Source organism: Electrona antarctica (genome assembly GCF_951216825.1).
Source record: "Electrona antarctica genome assembly, chromosome: 4".
In the NCBI taxonomy this organism is placed as follows: Eukaryota; Metazoa; Chordata; class Actinopteri; order Myctophiformes; family Myctophidae; genus Electrona; species Electrona antarctica.
The window spans coordinates 2,890,236-2,910,235 of record NC_136809.1 but is presented as its reverse complement, the minus strand read 5'-3'; the positions used below and the strand labels follow the sequence as shown (position 1 = coordinate 2,910,235).

The 20,000-nt window shown below is 46.6% G+C and overlaps 1 protein-coding gene across 1 annotated transcript in view; it reads left to right on the top strand.

The window, feature by feature from the left end:
- Window positions 1–20,000, top strand: part of LOC306922157 (uncharacterized protein) — a gene marked incomplete at both ends in the record, with an annotated part of 53,881 nt that overhangs the window by 17,691 nt on the left and 16,190 nt on the right. The window contains 5 exons of the mRNA XM_079499553.1: window positions 3,733–3,802; window positions 3,923–3,981; window positions 5,203–5,286; window positions 10,866–11,000; window positions 16,277–16,428. Coding sequence (XP_079355679.1) covers window positions 3,733–3,802; window positions 3,923–3,981; window positions 5,203–5,286; window positions 10,866–11,000; window positions 16,277–16,428 — 500 coding nt within the window. The remainder of the gene's footprint in view (window positions 1–3,732; window positions 3,803–3,922; window positions 3,982–5,202; window positions 5,287–10,865; window positions 11,001–16,276; window positions 16,429–20,000) is intronic.

Below are 20,000 nucleotides of genomic sequence, written 5' to 3'. Positions count from 1 at the left end.
CACTGGCTGCATCCCAGATGCCACTGGCTGCATCCCATTCAGATGCCACTGGCTGCATCCCATTCAGATGCCACTGGCTGCATCCCATTCAGATGCCACTGGCTGCATCCCATTCAGATGCCACTGGCTGCATCCCATTCAGATGCCACTGGCTGCATCCATTCAGATGCCACTGGCTGCATCCATTCAGATGCCACTGGCTGCATCCCATTCAGATGCCACTGGCTGCATCCCATTCAGATGCCACTGGCTGCATCCCAGATGCCACTGGCTGCATCCCAGATGCCACTAGCTGCATCCCAGATGCCACTGGCTGCATCCCATTCAGATGCCACTAGCTGCATCCCAGATGCCACTAGCTGCATCCCAGATGCCACTGGCTGCATCCCAGATGCCACTGGCTGCATCCCATTCAGATGCCACTAGCTGCATCCCATTCAGATGCCACTGGCTGCATCCCATTCAGATGCCACTGGCTGCATCCCAGATGCCACTAGCTGCATCCCATTCAGATGCCACTGGCTGCATCCCATTCAGATGCCACTGGCTGCATCCCAGATGCCACTAGCTGCATCCCATTCAGATGCCACTGGCTGCATCCCATTCAGATGCCACTGGCTGCATCCATTCAGATGCCACTGGCTGCATCCATTCAGATGCCACTAGCTGCATCCCATTCAGATGCCACTGGCTGCATCCCATTCAGATGCCACTGGCTGCATCCCATTCAGATGCCACTGGCTGCATCCCATTCAGATGCCACTGGCTGCATCCCAGATGCCACTGGCTGCATCCCAGATGTCACTGGCTGCATCCCATTCAGATGCCACTAGCTGCATCCCAGATGCCACTAGCTGCATCCCAGATGCCACTGGCTGCATCCCAGATGCCACTGGCTGCATCCCATTCAGATGCCACTAGCTGCATCCCATTCAGATGCCACTGGCTGCATCCCAGATGCCACTGGCTGCATCCCATTCAGATGCCACTGGCTGCATCCCATTCAGATGCCACTGGCTGCATCCCAGATGCCACTGGCTGCATCCCAGATGTCACTGGCTGCATCCCATTCAGATGCCACTGGCTGCAACCATTCAGATGCCACTGGCTGCATCCCAGATGCCACTGGCTGCATATCATTCAGATGCCACTGGCTGCATCCCAGATGCCACTGGCTGCATCCCATTCAGATGCCACTGGCTGCATCCCAGATGCCACTGGCTGCATCCCATTCAGATGCCACTGGCTGCATCCCATTCAGATGCCACTGGCTGCATCCCATTCAGATGCCACTGGCTGCATCCCATTCAGATGCCACTGGCTGCATCCCAGATGCCACTGGCTGCATCCCAGATGCCACTGGCTGCATCCATTCAGATGCCACTGGCTGCATCCCATTCAGATGCCACTGGCTGCATCCCAGATGCCACTGGCTGCATCCCAGATGCCACTGGCTGCATCCATTCAGATGCCACTGGCTGCATCCCAGATGCCACTGGCTGCATCCCATTCAGATGCCACTGGCTGCATCCCATTCAGATGCCACTGGCTGCATCCCATTCAGATGCCACTGGCTGCATCCCAGATGCCACTGGCTGCATCCCATTCAGATGCCACTGGCTGCATCCATTCAGATGCCACTGGCTGCATCCCATTCAGATGCCACTGGCTGCATCCCAGATGCCACTGGCTGCATCCCATTCAGATGCCACTGGCTGCATCCCAGATGCCACTGGCTGCATCCCAGATGCCACTGGCTGCATCCCATTCAGATGCCACTGGCTGCATCCCATTCAGATGCCACTGGCTGCATCCCAGATGCCACTGGCTGCATCCCATTCAGATGCCACTGGCTGCATCCCAGATGCCACTGGCTGCATCCCATTCAGATGCCACTGGCTGCATCCCATTCAGATGCCACTGGCTGCATCCCAGATGCCACTGGCTGCATCCCATTCAGATGCCACTGGCTGCATCCCAGATGCCACTGGCTGCATCCCAGGCAATGTTTTTGTCCGGTGGGTGAAATGTGCTCCTTCTCTCCAACCACCTCGGGCGGCGGTGGCTCAGCGGTAGAGTGGCTGGATAGTAACCACAAGGTTCTCAGTTCGATCCCTGTGGGCTCCCCCAGAGTTAGTGTCGAAGTGTCCTTGAGCAAGACACTGAACCCCTGATTGCTCCTGATGTGCAGGCTGGTGCCTTGCATGGTTTCCTCTGCCATCTGTGTGTGAATGTGTGTGTGAATGGGTGAATGTAATGCACAATCTATGTAAAGGTGTGTGAATGTGTGTGTGAATGGGTGAATGTAATGCACAATCTATGTAAAGGTGTGTGAATGTGTGTGTGAATGGGTGAATGTAATGCACAATCTATGTAAAGGTGTGTGAATGTGTGTGTGAATGGGTGAATGTAATGCACAATATATGTAAAGGTGTGTGAATGTGTGTGTGAATGGGTGAATGTGATGCACCATCTATGTAAAGGTGTGTGAATGTGTGTGTGAATGGGTGAATGTAATGCACAATCTATGTAAAGGTGTGTGAATGTGTGTGTGTGAATGGGTGAATGTAATGCACAATCTATGTAAAGGTGTGTGAATGGGTGAATGTAATGCACACTCTATGTAAAGGTGTGTGAATGTGTGTGTGAATGGGTGAATGTAATGCACAATCTATGTAAAGGTGTGTGAATGTGTGTGTGAATGGGTGAATGTAATGCACAATCTATGTAAAGGTGTGTGAATGTGTGTGTGAATGGGTGAATGTAATGCACAATCTATGTAAAGGTGTGTGAATGTGTGTGTGAATGGGTGAATGTAATGCACAATCTATGTAAAGGTGTGTGAATGTGTGTGTGAATGGGTGAATGTAATGCACAATATATGTAAAGGTGTGTGAATGTGTGTGTGAATGGGTGAATGTGATGCACCATCTATGTAAAGGTGAGTGAATGTGTGTGTGAATGGGTGAATGTAATGCACAATCTATGTAAAGGTGTGTGAATGTGTGTGTGAATGGGTGAATGTAATGCACAATCTATGTAAAGGTGTGTGAATGTGTGTGTGAATGGGTGAATGTGATGCACCATCTATGTAAAGGTGTGTGCATGTGTGTGTGAATGGGTGAATGTAATGCACAATCTATGTAAAGGTGTGTGAATGTGTGTGTGAATGGGTGAATGTAATGCACAATCTATGTAAAGGTGTGTGAATGTGTGTGTGAATGGGTGAATGTAATGCACAATCTATGTAAAGGTGTGTGAATGTGTGTGTGAATGGGTGAATGTGATGCACCATCTATGTAAAGGTGTGTGCATGTGTGTGTGAATGGGTGAATGTAATGCACAATCTATGTAAAGGTGTGTGAATGTGTGTGTGAATGGGTGAATGTAATGTAATGCACAATCTATGTAAAGGTGTGTGAATGTGTGTGTGAATTGGTGAATGTAATGCACAATCTATGTAAAGGTGTGTGAATGTGTGTGTGAATTGGTGAATGTAATGCACAATCTATGTAAAGGTGTGTGAATGTGTGTGTGAATGGGTGAATGTAATGCAATGCACAATCTATGTAAAGGTGTGTGAATGGGTGAATGTAATGTAATGCACAATCTATGTAAAGGTGTGTGAATGGGTGAATGTAATGTAATGCACAGTCTATGTAAAGCGCCTTCGATAAAGGCACTATATAAACTATATAAATAAATGCACCATTTACCTCTCTCTCCTTCCAGGATCACCTCAGACAGCTGATCATGATTCCGTTGCCAAACGTGTTGCTGCTCGGAAAGACTCCTTATTGTGGTAAAAACTTGACCTTATAGTTCTATTGTTTTTCTCTACGAAACTCACTCACTCACACCATCTAACTACAGGGCAAAATAATAATAATACAATGACAACTCTGTATATTTCCCCTCGTAGAGCAAAGTCTAGATGAAATGAAGACGTTGTTGCTGCTGCTGCTGGGCTGTGCTGTTCAGGTATTCTGTTCCATTATTCTATTATACTGGGCTGTGCTGTTCAGGTATTCTGTTCCATTATTCTGTTCCATTATTCTGTTCCATTATTCTGTTCCATTATTCTATTATACTGGGCTGTGCTGTTCAGGTATTCTGTTCCATTATTCTGTTCCATTATTCTGTTCCATTATTCTGTTCCATTATTCTGTTCCATTATTCTATTATACTGGGCTGTGCTGTTCAGGTATTCTATTCCATTATTCTATTCCATTATTATATTCCATTATTCTATTATACTGGGCTGTGCTGTTCAGGTATTCTATTCCATTATTCTATTCCATTATTATATTCCATTATTCTATTATACTGGGCTGTGCTGTTCAGGTATTCTGTTCCATTATTCTGTTCCATTATTCTATTATACTGGGCTGTGCTGTTCAGGTATTCTGTTCCATTATTCTATTCCATTATTATATTCCATTATTCTATTATACTGGGCTGTGCTGTTCAGGTATTCTGTTCCATTATTCTGTTATACTGGGCTGTGCTGTTCAGGTATTCTATTCCATTATTCTATTATACTGGGCTGTGCTGTTCAGGTATTCTGTTCCATTATTCTATTATACTGGGCTGTGCTGTTCAGGTATTCTGTTCCATTATTCTATTATACTGGGCTGTGCTGTTCAGGTATTCTATTCCATTATTCTATTATACTGGGCTGTGCTGTTCAGGTATTCTATTCCATTATTCTGTTCCATTATTCTATTATACTGGGCTGTGCTGTTCAGGTATTCTATTCCATTATTCTGTTCCATTATTCTGTTATACTGGGCTGTGCTGTTCAGGTATTCTATTCCATTATTCTATTATACTGGGCTGTGCTGTTCAGGTATTCTATTCCATTATTCTGTTCCATTATTCTATTATACTGGGCTGTGCTGTTCAGGTATTCTATTCCATTATTCTGTTCCATTATTCTGTTATACTGGGCTGTGCTGTTCAGTTATTCTATTCCATTATTCTATTATACTGGGCTGTGCTGTTCAGGTATTCTATTCCATTATTCTATTATACTGGGCTGTGCTGTTCAGGTATTCTATTCCATTATTCTTTGGTTTGCAGATGTGTGTTGGTATAAAGTCTCACATATCCACGGATTCCACTCGTGCCTTTCCCTTTCAGCGGGCGGTGGGGAGCTCATTTAGAGATCCTAATCTCACTTCCAACTTTTGCTTTATTCAGTGCGAGGAGAAGGAGCTGTACGTGGAGAGGATCCAGACGTTGGACTACGACACCAAGGCTACCATAGCAGCTCACATCCAGGAGGTACGTACACATCTAGGAGGTATAACTAACTACCATAGCAGCTCACATACATGAGGTACGTACACATCCAGGAGGTACGTACACATCTAGGAGGTATAACTAACTACCATAGCAGCTCACATCCAGGAGGTACGTACACATCTAGGAGGTATAACTAACTACCATAGCAGCTCACATCCAGGAGGTACGTACACATCTAGGAGGTATAACTAACTACCATAGCAGCTCACATACATGAGGTACGTACACATCTAGGAGGTATAACTAACTACCATAGCAGCTCACATACATGAGGTACGTACACATCCAGGAGGTACGTACACATCCAGGAGGTACGTACACATCCAGGAGGTACGTACACATCCAGGAGGTACGTACACATCCATGAGGTACGTACACATCCAGGAGGTACGTACACATCCAGGAGGTACGTACACATCCAGGAGGTACGTACACATCCAGGAGGTACGTACACATCCAGGAGGTACGTACACATCCAGGAGGTACGTACACATCCAGGAGGTACGTACACATCCAGGAGGTACGTACACATCCAGGAGGTACGTACACATCCAGGAGGTACGTACACATCCATGAGGTACGTACACATCCAGGAGGTACGTACACATCCATGAGGTACGTACACATCCAGGAGGTACGTACACATCCAGGAGGTACGTACACATCCAGGAGGTACGTACACATCCAGGAGGTACGTACACATCCAGGAGGTACGACACCTGACGCAGTTTTTAGAATCGTAATATCTCGGGTTATTCTTTTTGGCTCATAACGAGCTAGATTTGCGCCTCATTTCTCTAATCGATATGATCCTCATTTCTCTAATCGATATGATCCTCATTTCTCTAATCGATATGATCCTCATTTCTCTAATCGATATGATCCTCATTTCTCTAATCGATATGATCCTCATTTCTCTAATCGATATGATCCTCATTTCTCTAATCGATATGATCCTCATTTCTCTAATCGATATGATCCTCATTTCTCTAATCGATATGATCCTCATTTCTCTAATCGATATGATCCTCATTTCTCTAATCGATATGATCCTCATTTCTCTAATCGATATGATCCTCATTTCTCTAATCGATATGATCCTCGGGTGCAAAAGGTATGTTTTGGGTGAATTAAATGACATTTGTGCCAGCCGTTACATATAGCTTTAATTTACTTCCTAGTTCTCAGTTTCAGAGTGAAACCGCTTTCAATCTAAGAGTCTCGACCTATTAAATACATGGACGGTACTCTTAGCCACCACTGGAGCTGCTGGCGGCCGATGAGTTAATTTGTACTACATTTACACTGCGCAAAAAGCATGGAATACGGATGTGTAAATTACAGGAAACTCCCGTTAAACTTTCCAACAAACTCCGGTAAACCCCCGAATTGTACCATAACACCTGTATATTACTGTATATTAACTGTATATGTACCATCACACCTGTATATTACCGTATATTAACTGTATATGTACCATCACACCTGTATATTACCGTATATTAACTGTATATGTACCATCACACCTGTATATTACCGTATATTAACTGTATATGTACCATCACACCTGTATATTACCGTATATTACTGTATAATGCTGCTAAACTTGAGGTTTACGGGCAAATCTAGTGCCCATAATTGCCCGTTAACTCCTGTAGTGGGATTTTCAAGATGAGAATACTACACTCTGTTAGAAACAGTGGAAGCAAGGCTTCCACCTGTTGGTTGTCTGTCAGATGACCTATTCTTACATAAGACCCATGTTTGACCATGTCCACTGACCACTGACCACACCTCCAATGTATTTGTGCTTCTTCATTGTGTATAAGAGAGACTCATTTCTACAGCTATGGAGGCTGGCATCCGTGCAGTCTCCCTGGGCTGGTACAGACCAACCCATCCGTGCAGTCTCCCTGGGCTGGTACAGACCAACCCATCCGTGCAGTCTCCCTGGGCTGGTACAGACCAACCCATCCGTGCAGTCTCCCTGGGCTGGTACAGACCAACCCATCCGTGCAGTCTCCCTGGGCTGGTACAGACCAACCCATCCGTGCAGTCTCCCTGGGCTGGTACAGACCAACCCATCCGTGCAGTCTCCCTGGGCTGGTACAGACCAAACCCATCCGTGCAGTCTCCCTGGGCTGGTACAGACCAACCCATCCGTTCAGTCTCCCTGGGCTGGTACAGACCAACCCATCCGTGCAGTCTCCCTGGGCTGGTACAGACCAACCCATCCGTGCAGTCTCCCTGGGCTGGTACAGACCAACCCATCCGTGCAGTCTCCCTGGGCTGGTACAGACCAACCCATCCGTGCAGTCTCCCTGGGCTGGTACAGACCAACCCATCCGTGCAGTCTCCCTGGGCTGGTACAGACCAACCCATCCGTGCAGTCTCCCTGGGCTGGTACAGACCAACCCATCCGTGCAGTCTCCCTGGGCTGGTACAGACCAACCCATCCGTGCAGTCTCCCTGGGCTGGTACAGACCAAACCCTTGTAATAAAGTGTCTTTATTTCTTAAAGACTCTGATGTGAGTTCTAAATAATCCACCACACTCCTCTTTTCACGCAGTGATATTTGGACCAATAGCTGTCGTCGTGCATTATTATTTTATGAATGCCTTAAACGCGTGACATCATCGTACCCGGAAGTTATGCGGGAACGCCCACTGAGTGGCAAAACAAAACTACGTTCTGGCCTCGACAGCCCAAACATCCAAACAGAAAAGTCCTGTCTGAATGCATTAAACAAGGTCAAACTCACCAACATTGCATCTGTACAGAAGGCTTGAATTATCCCTATAGACCTCTGGGAGATGGAGTCTGTCCCTGTTACAATGCCCTATAGACCTCTGGGAGATGGAGTCTGTCCCTGTTACAATGCCCTATAGACCCCTGGGAGATGGAGTCTGTCCCCGTTACAATGCCCTATAGACCTCTGGGAGATGGAGTCTGTCCCCGTTACAATGCCCTATAGACCCCTGGGAGATGGAGTCTGTCCCCGTTACAATGCCCTATAGACCCCTGGGGGATGGAGTCTGTCCCTGTTACAATGCCCTATAGACCTCTGGGAGATGGAGTCTGTCCCCGTTACAATGCCCTATAGACCCCTGGGAGATGGAGTCTGTCCCCGTTACAATGCCCTATAGACCCCTGGGAGATGGAGTCTGTCCCTGTTACAATGCCCTATAGACCCCTGGGAGATGGAGTCTGTCCCTGTTACAATGCCCTATAGACCCCTGGGAGATGGAGTCTGTCCCTGTTACAATGCCCTATAGACCTCTGGGAGATGGAGTCTGTCCCCATTACAATGCCCTATAGACCCCTGGGAGATGGAGTCTGTCCCCGTAACAATGCCCTATAGACCCCTGGGGGATGGAGTCTGTCCCTGTTACAATGCCCTATAGACCTCTGGGAGATGGAGTCTGTCCCCGTTACAATGCCCTATAGACCCCTGGGAGATGGAGTCTGTCCCCGTAACAATGCCCTATAGACCTCTGGGAGATGGAGTCTGTCCCCGTTACAATGCCCTATAGACCCCTGGGAGATGGAGTCTGTCCCTGTTACAATGCCCTATAGACCCCTGGGAGATGGAGTCTGTCCCCGTAACAATGCCCTATAGACCTCTGGGAGATGGAGTCTGTCCCTGTTACAATGCCCTATAGACCCCTGGGAGATGGAGTCTGTCCCCGTAACAATGCCCTATAGACCTCTGGGAGATGGAGTCTGTCCCTGTTACAATGCCCTATAGACCCCTGGGAGATGGAGTCTGTCCCCGTAACAATGCCCTATAGACCCCTGGGAGATGGAGTCTGTCCCTGTTACAATGCCCTATAGACCCCTGGGAGATGGAGTCTGTCCCCGTAACAATGCCCTATAGACCCCTGGGAGATGGAGTCTGTCCCCGTTACAATGCCCTATAGACCCCTGGGAGATGGAGTCTGTCCCAGTTACAATGCCCTATAGACCCCTGGGAGATGGAGTCTGTCCCAGTTACAATGCTCTATAGACCTCTGGGAGATGGAGTCTGTCCCTGTTACAATGCCCTATAGACCCCTGGGAGATGGAGTCTGTCCCCGTTACAATGTCCTATAGACCCCTGGGAGATGGAGTCTGTCCCCGTTACAATGCCCTATAGACCTCTGGGAGATGGAGTCTGTCCCCGTTACAATGCCCTATAGACCCCTGGGGGATGGAGTCTGTCCCTGTTACAATGCCCTATAGACCTCTGGGAGATGGAGTCTGTCCCCGTTACAATGCCCTATAGACCCCTGGGGGATGGAGTCTGTCCCTGTTACGATGTCCTATAGACCCCTGGGAGATGGATTGCTGAGGTGGAGCGCCACACCTACCATCAGCTCCCAGTATACTTAACGCACGACTTGCCGTACCCAAGCCGTGCTACTCATACGCTGAGTTGGCGGGCGGTGCCCGGGACCGAACCCTTGAACTTGTGGTACAAAAGGCGAGAGCTCTACCGACTGAGCCACCCGGACAACTCTGATATGTTCACTGAGCCACCCGGACAGCTCTGATATGTTCACTGAGCCACCCGGACAGACTGGCATGGCTTAGGGTCGGCGACAGCATCTTGCAATGGGTCTGGTCCACAAGATCCGATACTCCACCAAGATACCCATGTACCTGTCTAGATACTTCCTTAATGTTAACGAAGTCCACACCCACAACACCAGAGGGAGTGCAACGAACCATGTACAACCCAGATTCGGCACAAACAAGGGACTAAATTATTTTCGCTCCTATGCCACCAAAATGTGGAACGCCCTACCAACAGTCATTAAGACATGCAAATCCCTTGACTCCTTCAAAACCGCTCTCAAAGGGCACCTACGGATGGCTGCAATTCGAAACTGGCCCCCGTAAAATCTGAATCCCCCCCACCACCCCCCCCCCCCCCCCTTTTCCCCTCACTGTATATGTTTCTTTTCCCTTTTTACCTCCATTATGATGAATTCCTGTTCTGTTCTTTGTCTATATAGAAGTGTCTATTTGTATGTCTCTAAATGTTTTGATGAATTGAACATGGTGGACCCTGTTGTAAACAAGTGTAATGCTTAATAGGCCTATCTCACAGAATTTCCCCGCCCCCTTAATACGCCCCCTTTCCGCGTTAGTGGTGATAGCGTGACGTCACTCCATAGACGCTACATGTTAACAGAGGTAATTTAAGAAGTCTACAACTTTTGTTTTCTCAAGGTAAGGTTTGTTCTATCTGTTCGAGCTGATTTACCATCTTGTTTGCTTCATAATAATATTGGTCTGTCACATTTTTACATTAGAAAATGTACTTAGATTCTCCAGAGAAAAAAACGTGTAAATGCTAATGTTAAATGACACCACTATTTACCGGAAGTGGGCGTGGAAAGCGGGCTGTGAGATACGCCTATTGGGTCGTCCACTCACAGTTAACAGCCTTTTGTATTGAGTTTGTGCTTGAAATGTACTGTAATTCTGCAAACTGTTAATACAATTTTCAATCAATCAATCAATCTGATATGTTCACTGTCATGTTCTCTTCTGTTCCTCCTGGACGCTACAGGTGAGTCAGGAGAGCGTGTTGGACCTGCAGTGGCTGGAGAGCAACGAACTGGACCCAGATGAACTGGAGGCCGTGGCCAAGAGCATGGCCCTGCAGTTCAGACACCTGCTGGACCTCAGGGACTCCCAGCAAGAGGTACACCATCCACACCACCTAAAGCTATAAGCAATAATATGTCATGCGTGCCACAAATGAGCATGCGTGGGATTTGCACGCGACAATTTCCCTGGTCCGCACACTCGCTTGCGTCAAACTTGCGTCAAAGCAGCGTTCAGCATAATTTTGCGTTCCCACGGGCTTCCAGTCAATGGAAGTCGGCGACATGAAGCTACGGCGACAATCCAACGCTTTTAGCTGATGCAAAAGCTATACAACAGCTACAAGTGCACTGGGTACAGCTTTGCATCTTTGCATCTGCCCGTGTGTGTGAACGCAGCGTGAGTTACTGCGAGCCTAGAGCATTTATTTTACGTCACTTGGGGTCAGTGTTGTTTTTGGCAGCAAATTTTGATTTTAGTTTCAGTCGTAGTCTCTTGAATAGTTTATTAAGTTTTAGTCACATTTTAGTCACCTGGAATGTTTTAGTGTTAGTCTAGTTTTAGTCGACTAAATGTCATAAGATTTTAGTCGACTAAATCTACAGTTGATTTAGTCGACTGAAATGTATTTTGGCGGGCCTTGATGCCGTCGTAATGACGGCTTGTAGATCGGCTATTTTCAGCATGCAACCAAGTGTAAAATGACTTATACTGGATCTCTTGTCCACTAGTCCCTTCATAACATTTTAGTGTAGTTTTTAATTTGTTGACAAAATTGTCAACATATTTAGTCTTTGTTTTGGTCGTCACAGCTTAGTTTTCATTTAGTTTCCATTTAGTTTCCATTTAGTTTTCATCATCTTAGTTTTAGTCGACGAAATCAACACTGCTAGGGGTGTTATCATGTCACTCTGCTGCCTGGATAGCTGTTTATTCCCACTGCGTTATTAGTGTGACCAAACAGTGCATGCTGCTCTGCCATCATGTGACCAAACAGTGCATGCTGCTCTGTCATCATGTGACCAAACAGTGCATGCTGCTCTGTCATCATGTGACCAAACAGTGCATGCTGCTCTGTCATCATGTGACCAAACAGTGCATGCTGCTCTGTCATCATGTGACCAAACAGTGCATGCTGCTCTGCCATCATGTGACCAAACAGTGCATGCTGCTCTGTCATCATGTGACCAAACAGTGCATGCTGCTCTGTCATCATGTGACCAAACAGTGCATGCTGCTCTGTCATCATGTGACCAAACAGCGCATGCTGCTCTGCCATCATGTGACCAAACAGTGCATGCTGCTCTGTCATCATGTGACCAAACAGTGCATGCTGCTCTGTCATCATGTGACCAAACAGTGCATGCTGCTCTGTCATCATGTGACCAAACAGTGCATGCTGCTCTGTCATCATGTGACCAAACAGTGCATGCTGCTCTGTCATCATGTGACCAAACAGTGCATGCTGCTCTGTCATCATGTGACCAAACAGTGCATGCTGCTCTGTCATCATGTGACCAAACAGTGCATGCTGCTCTGCCATCATGTGACCAAACAGCGCATGCTGCTCTGCCATCATGTGACCAAACAGTGCATGCTGCTCTGTCATCATGTGACCAAACAGTGCATGCTGCTCTGTCATCATGTGACCAAACAGTGCATGCTGCTCTGTCATCATGTGACCAAACAGTGCATGCTGCTCTGTCATCATGTGACCAAACAGTGCATGCTGCTCTGTCATCATGTGACCAAACAGTGCATGCTGCTCTGTCATCATGTGACCAAACAGTGCATGCTGCTCTGTCATCATGTGACCAAACAGTGCATGCTGCTCTGTCATCATGTGACCAAACAGTGCATGCTGCTCTGTCATCATGTGACCAAACAGTGCATGCTGCTCTGTCATCATGTGACCAAACAGTGCATGCTGCTCTGTCATCATGTGACCAAACAGTGCATGCTGCTCTGTCATCATGGGCTGCACAGACGCTATCGATCGCGACTTTAAAAGACTGACGCAGTTCAGTGAAGAGATTATGTGAGCGACGCCACAGCCTCACAACAGTAGATTCTGTGAGCGACGCCACAGCCTCACAACAGTAGATTCTGTGAGTGACGCCACAGCCTCACAACAGTAGATTCTGTGAGCGACGCCACAGCCTCACAACAGTAGATTCTGTGAGCGACGCCACAGCCTCACAACAGTAGATTCTGTGAGTGACGCCACGGCCTCACAACAGTAGATTCTGTGAGTGACGCCACGGCCTCACAACAGTAGATTCTGTGAGCGACGCCACAGCCTCACAACAGTAGATTCTGTGAGCGACGCCACAGCCTCACAACAGTAGATTCTGTGAGTGACGCCACGGCCTCACAACAGTAGATTCTGTGAGCGACGCCACAGCCTCACAACAGTAGATTCTGTGAGCGACGCCACAGCCTCACAACAGTAGATTCTGTGAGCGACGCCACAGCCTCACAACAGTAGATTCTGTGAGTGACGCCACAGCCTCACAACAGTAGATTCTGTGAGTGACGCCACGGCCTCACAACAGTAGATTCTGTGAATGACGCCACGGCCTCACAACAGTAGATTCTGTGAGCGACGCCACAGCCTCACAACAGTAGATTCTGTGAGCGACGCCACAGCCTCACAACAGTAGATTCTGTGAGTGACGCCACAGCCTCACAACAGTAGATTCTGTGAATGACGCCACAGCCTCACAACAGTAGATTCTGTGAATGACGCCACAGCCTCACAACAGTAGATTCTGTGAGCGACGCCACAGCCTCACAACAGTAGATTCTGTGAGCGACGCCACAGCCTCACAACAGTAGATTCTGTGAGCGACGCCACAGCCTCACAACAGTAGATTCTGTGAATGACGCCACAGCCTCACAACAGTAGATTGTACCGTTATTTTTGAGTGGTGTAAACCACTCCAACAACTGGCTTTGTACCCGTGTACCCGTGTTCGTACCAAAAAAATGAGCATGGTTGCTATGTGACGTCACTGACATAGCTGATCAGACTATATAAGAACCTGCACCACTCAGTTCACACGGTGTGATTTTTTTTTAGATAGTACATTTTCTTAAGTACCGTACCTAAGTACAATTTTGAGGATTTTTTTTTTTTACTTTAATTAAGTACTTTTACTTCTACTCCACTACATCTCAGAGGCAAATATTGTACTTTTACTTCTTCTCCACTACATCTCAGAGGCAAATATTGTACTTTTACTTCTACTCCACTACATCTCGGAGGCAAATATTGTACTTTTACTTCACTACAATAATTTGATCACTTCAGTTACTATAGTTACTTTGTACATTGTGATTATTATTACAGAACATACTAAACCACTTGATCATTATTACAGAACATACTAAACCACTTGATTATTATTACAGAACATACTAAACCACTTGATCATTATTACAGAACATACTAAACCACTTGATCATTATTACAGAACATACTAAACCACTTGATCAATATTACAGAACATACTAAACCACTTGATCATTATTACAGAACATACTAAACCACTTGATCATTATTACAGAACATACTAAACCACTTGATCATTATGACAGAACATACTAAACCACTTGATCATTATTACAGAACATACTAAACCACTTGATCATTATTACAGAACATACTAAACCACTTGATTATTATTACAGAACATACTAAACCACTTGATCATTATTACAGAACATACTAAACCACTTGATCATTATTACAGAACATACTAAACCTGTAAACCACTTGATCATTATTACAGAACATACTAAACCACTTGATCATTATTACAGAACATACTAAACCTGTAAACCACTTGATCATTATTACAGAACATACTAAACCACGTGATCATTATTACAGAACATACTAAACCACTTGATCATTATTACAGAACATACTAAACCACTTGATCATTATTACAGAACATACTAAACCACTTGATCATTATTACAGAACATACTAAACCACTTGATTATTATTACAGAACATACTAAACCACTTGATCATTATTACAGAACATACTAAACCACTTGATCATTATTACAGAACATACTAAACCACTTGATCATTATTACAGAACATACTAAACCACTTGATTATTATTACAGAACATACTAAACCACTTGATCATTATTACAGAACATACTAAACCACTTGATCATTATTACAGAACATACTAAACCACTTGATCATTATTACAGAACATACTAAACCACTTGATTATTATTACAGAACATACTAAACCACTTGATTATTATTACAGAACATACTAAACCACTTGATTATTATTACAGAACATACTAAACCACTTGATCATTATTACAGAACATACTAAACCACTTGATTATTATTACAGAACATACTAAACCACTTGATTATTATTACAGAACATACTAAACCACTTGATTATTATTACAGAACATACTAAACCACTTGATTATTATTACAGAACATACTAAACCACTTCAGCCCTTAATTTCGGCCATTTGAAAATAGCCGATCAACAAGCTCACAATGCGACCCAATGTGACCCAATGTGACCCAATGTGACCCAATGCGACCCAATGCGACCCAATGCGACCCAATGTGACCCAATGCGACCCAATGCGACCCAATGTGACCCAATGCGACCCAATGTGACCCAATGCGACCCAATGCGACCCAATGCGACCCAATGCGACCCAATGCGACCCAATGCGACCCAAGGCGACCCAATGCGACCCAATGTGACCCAATGCGACCCAATGTGACCTTTCAAAAGATTGTTATACATTTGAAAACGTGTGAAACGGCACAAGGAGCACTTTCTTGAAGTACATTTTGATTCCAATGCTTTTGTACTTTTACTCACATAAATCTTGAATTCCAGACTTTTATACTTGATACTTTTACCCATTTAGACCTGAGGATTCTACAAATGTCTTCTAAATCCTGACAGTTTTCTGAACAACCTCATGTTTCTGTGTCAGTGGTGCTCAAACATTTTCATGTCAAGGACCCCCAAGATTATTGTATTTGGCCGCCGGCCCCCATCTGAACATATGTTGTTCCTGGGACACCCCCCCCCCCCCCCCCCCCCCCCAGAAGCAAAGGTTTGAGTTAAAAACGTTCGCTATGAAAGAATATTATATTCAAAGATTTGCGCCATATTTTCATGATTTTTCAAAAATAGCAGACCTACAAGCTCGTAGCGCGCCACTCGGTGCCGCGCTACGAGCTTGTAGATCTGCTATTTTTTAATAGCTAAAGTATAACATGATGCTGAAAACACCAAAAGGTAAAAACAAACAACAAACAAATTGAGTACCTTTTCCTCCACCTCTGTCGTTTCACTGCAGACGATAGCCGAGCTGATGCAGGAGAAGGAGGGCGTGGTCAGCCTCAGCCCCACCTCCATCTATGGCTCCTCCCCCGGCCTGCCCCAGCAGCAGCACCTGGCCGTGGAGCTGGCCGACTGCAAGGCCAAGATCAGACGACTCAGACAGGAGCTGTGAGTTATAACAACATATATAACATATATATAACACATATATAACATATATATAAGACTCAGACAGGAGCTGTGAGTTATAACATATATAACATATATACAACACATATATAACATATATATAAGACTCAGACAGGAGCTGTGAGTTATAACAACATATATAACATATATATAAGACTCAGACAGGAGCTGTGAGTTATAACAACATATATAACATATATATAAGACTCAGACAGGAGCTGTGAGTTATAACAACATATATAACATATATATATAAGACTCAGACAGGAGCTGTGAGTTATAACATATATAACATATATACAACACATATATAACATATATATAAGACTCAGACAGGAGCTGTGAGTTATAACAACATATATAACATATATATAAGACTTTATATATATGGACTTCGCCCAAGGACTTCTCCAACTTCCTGACTTCGCCCAAGGACTTCTCCAACTTCCTGACTTCGCCCAAGGACTTCTCCAACTTCCTGACTTCGCCCAAGGACTTCTCCAAAGGACTCTTCTCCAAGGACTTCTCCAACTTCAACGTCTCTCTCGTATTTAGTCTTAGTTTTAGTCATCATGGCTTAGTTTTCATTTAGTTTCCATTTCGTTTTCGTCAGTGAAAAAAGGCAGTCGACGAACATTCTTCGCCTTTGTATTAGTCGACGAACTCAACACCGCTCTGCACGGAGTGAATGCGTGTGCGCTGCGGGGAGCCGTGGGAGGTTGTTATAGAGGAGATATAGTTGAGAGAGAACGAGCTGTAATAGCCTGATGATACTCCACGGATAAGAGATGGCCAGAGGGAGATTGGCCTACATCGGCTCCGCTCTGCTCTGGCTAACAGATCCATGGTCGTGCAGCAGCAGCAGCAGCAGCAGCAGCAGCAGCAGCATACAGCAGCGGCAGCGGCAGCAGCAGCGGCAGCAGCAGCAGCAGCAGCAGCAGCAGCAGCAGCAGCAGCAGCAGCAGCAGCAGCAGCATACAGCAGCGGCAGCGGCAGCAGCAGCGGCAGCAGCAGCAGCAGCATACAGCAGCGGCAGCGGCAGCAGCAGCATACAGCAGCAGCAGCGGCAGCAGCAGCATACAGCAGCAGCAGCGGCAGCAGCAGCAGCAGCAGCAGCAGCATACAGCAGCGGCAGCGGCGGCGGCGGCGGCGGCGGCGGCGGCGGCGGCGGCGGCGGCGGCAGCAGCAGCAGCAGCAGCAGCAGCAGCGGCGGCGGCGGCGGCGGCGGCAGCAGCAGCAGCAGCAGCAGCAGCAGCGGCAGCAGCAGCATACAGCAGCGGCAGCGGCAGCGGCGGCGGCGGCGGCGGCGGCGGCGGCAGCGCTGCCGTTGACCCACATTGGGCTCTGCGTTTCTCTAGCGCTCCATCACTGTCTGTCACCGACAACACCGTTGGCACTTATAGCGCTGATCTCAGGCACTTTAACCCATTTAGACCTGAGGACGATTCTACAAATGTCTTCTAAATCCTGACAGTTATCTGAAAAACCCTATGTCTCTATAGTCGTTCTCAACCTTTTTCATGTCAAGGAGCCCCAGAATTATATGTATTTGGCCGCCGACCCCCATCTGAAAATATGTTGTTCCAGGGACCCCCACCCCAAGAAGCAAAGATTTGACTTAAAAACGTTCGCTCTGAAAGAATATATGTTCAAAGATTTGCGCCACATTTTCACGATTTTTCAAAAATAGCAGATCTACAAGCTCATAGCGCGGCACTCGGTGCCGCGCTATGAGCTTGTAGATCTGCTATTTTTCAATAGCTAAAGTGTAACGTAATGCTTAAAACACCAAAAGGGGTTCCCGTTCAGAATGAGTTAAACACTTAAATGCCTACGTGTTGGCCCGGGGTCCCCCAGGGCTCTGTCCTCGCTCCCCTACCCTTTTCCCTCAAATACAGTATACAACACACATCACTTTGTCAAAATATTTGTTCTACGAGCTCAAAATGACAATTTAGGCATTTAGCAGACGCTCTTAATCCAGAGTGACTTACCAGTGGCGTGCACATACATTTAGAGGGTCAGGGGTCACATACATTTAGAGGGTCAGGGGTCACATACATTTAGAGGGTCAGGGGTCACAGACATTTAGAGGGGCAGGGGTCAGGGGTCACAGACATTTAGGGGGTCAGGGGTCACAGACATTTAGAGGGGCAGGGGTCAGGGGTCACAGACATTTATAGGGGCAGGGGTCAGGGGTCACAGACATTTAGAGGGGCAGGGGTCAGGGGTCACAGACATTTAGAGGGGCAGGGGTCAGGGGTCACAGACATTTAGAGGGGCAGGGGTCAGGGGTCACAGACATTTAGAGGGGCAGGGGTCAGGGGTCACAGACATTTAGAGGGGCAGGGGTCAGGGGTCACAGACATTTAGAGGGGCAGGGGTCAGGGGTCACAGCCATTTAGGGGGGCAGGGGTCAGGGGTCACAGACATTTAGGGGGGCAGGGGTCAGGGGTCACAGACATTTAGGGGGGCAGGTGCTCAAGTGACAATAAAGGGCACCTTGTGCAGCGCGTGGAACCGGCCGGTTGCCTTAATAGTGTGAGATTTATAGATTTTGGGGCCTAAATAATATATTAGAAGCTTTTTTTATCAAGAATTGATCAATGTCACCATGGTCCACATACTGTACAGTCTACACTGTACAAAACAAATACAAAATGAAATCCCTCTGCATCCTCTATCTATTGGAAGTTGGCTGTGCTTTCCTTACTAAACAAGTAAAATATCAACCATTAGTACAGGCCATTATACAACTGGGATATACGTGTCAGTCAGCTCATTGTTTTTATATTTGGCAGCCTGGGCCATGTCCACAGGCCAGTGGTCAGAGGCTTGAGGATTATAGGGCTGTCCAAGTGTAAGGCAAAGCAGCTTGCAACATACTGTTCAATCTCCTCCATTATAGGCAGTCGGTCTATTTGGAGGAGAAGGTGCTTTTTGTACCCATGATTTACTTTCGGTGTTGGTAATATGACATATGAATATGATTAAGTTCATGTGTTGTATATTCTGTACATTTAGGGCTTGTTTGGACTCAAAGCACATGATGTTTTAAGTGTGTGGGATATCAGAAGCAACTGAAAATATTTGTGCCCTTGATAATGTATTTTATAAATGTGGACTCAAATAAAGAAATTGAAGTGTGTGTGTGTGTGTGTGTGTGTGTGTGTGTGTGTGTGTGTGTGTGTGTGTGTGTGTGTGTGTGTGTGTGTGTGTGTGTGTGTGTGTGTGCGCGCATGTGCGTAGATCATGTACAGTGTATATATTTAAAAGTACTGTACACACTAACCTATTTTCATCTCCCTCTCCCTCCCCCTCTCTCTCCCTCCCTCCCCCTCCCCCTCCCCCTCCCCCTCCCTCTCCCTCTCTCTCCCTCCCCCCTCTCCCTCTCTCTCCCCCTCCCCCCTCTCTCTCTCCCCCTCCCCCCCTCTCTCTCCCTCTCTCTCCCCCTCCCTCTCCCTCTCTCCCTCTCTCTCCCCCTCCCCCCCTCTCTCTCCCCCTCCCCCCTCTCTCTCCCCCCCTCCCTCTCCCTCTCTCTCCCCCTCCCC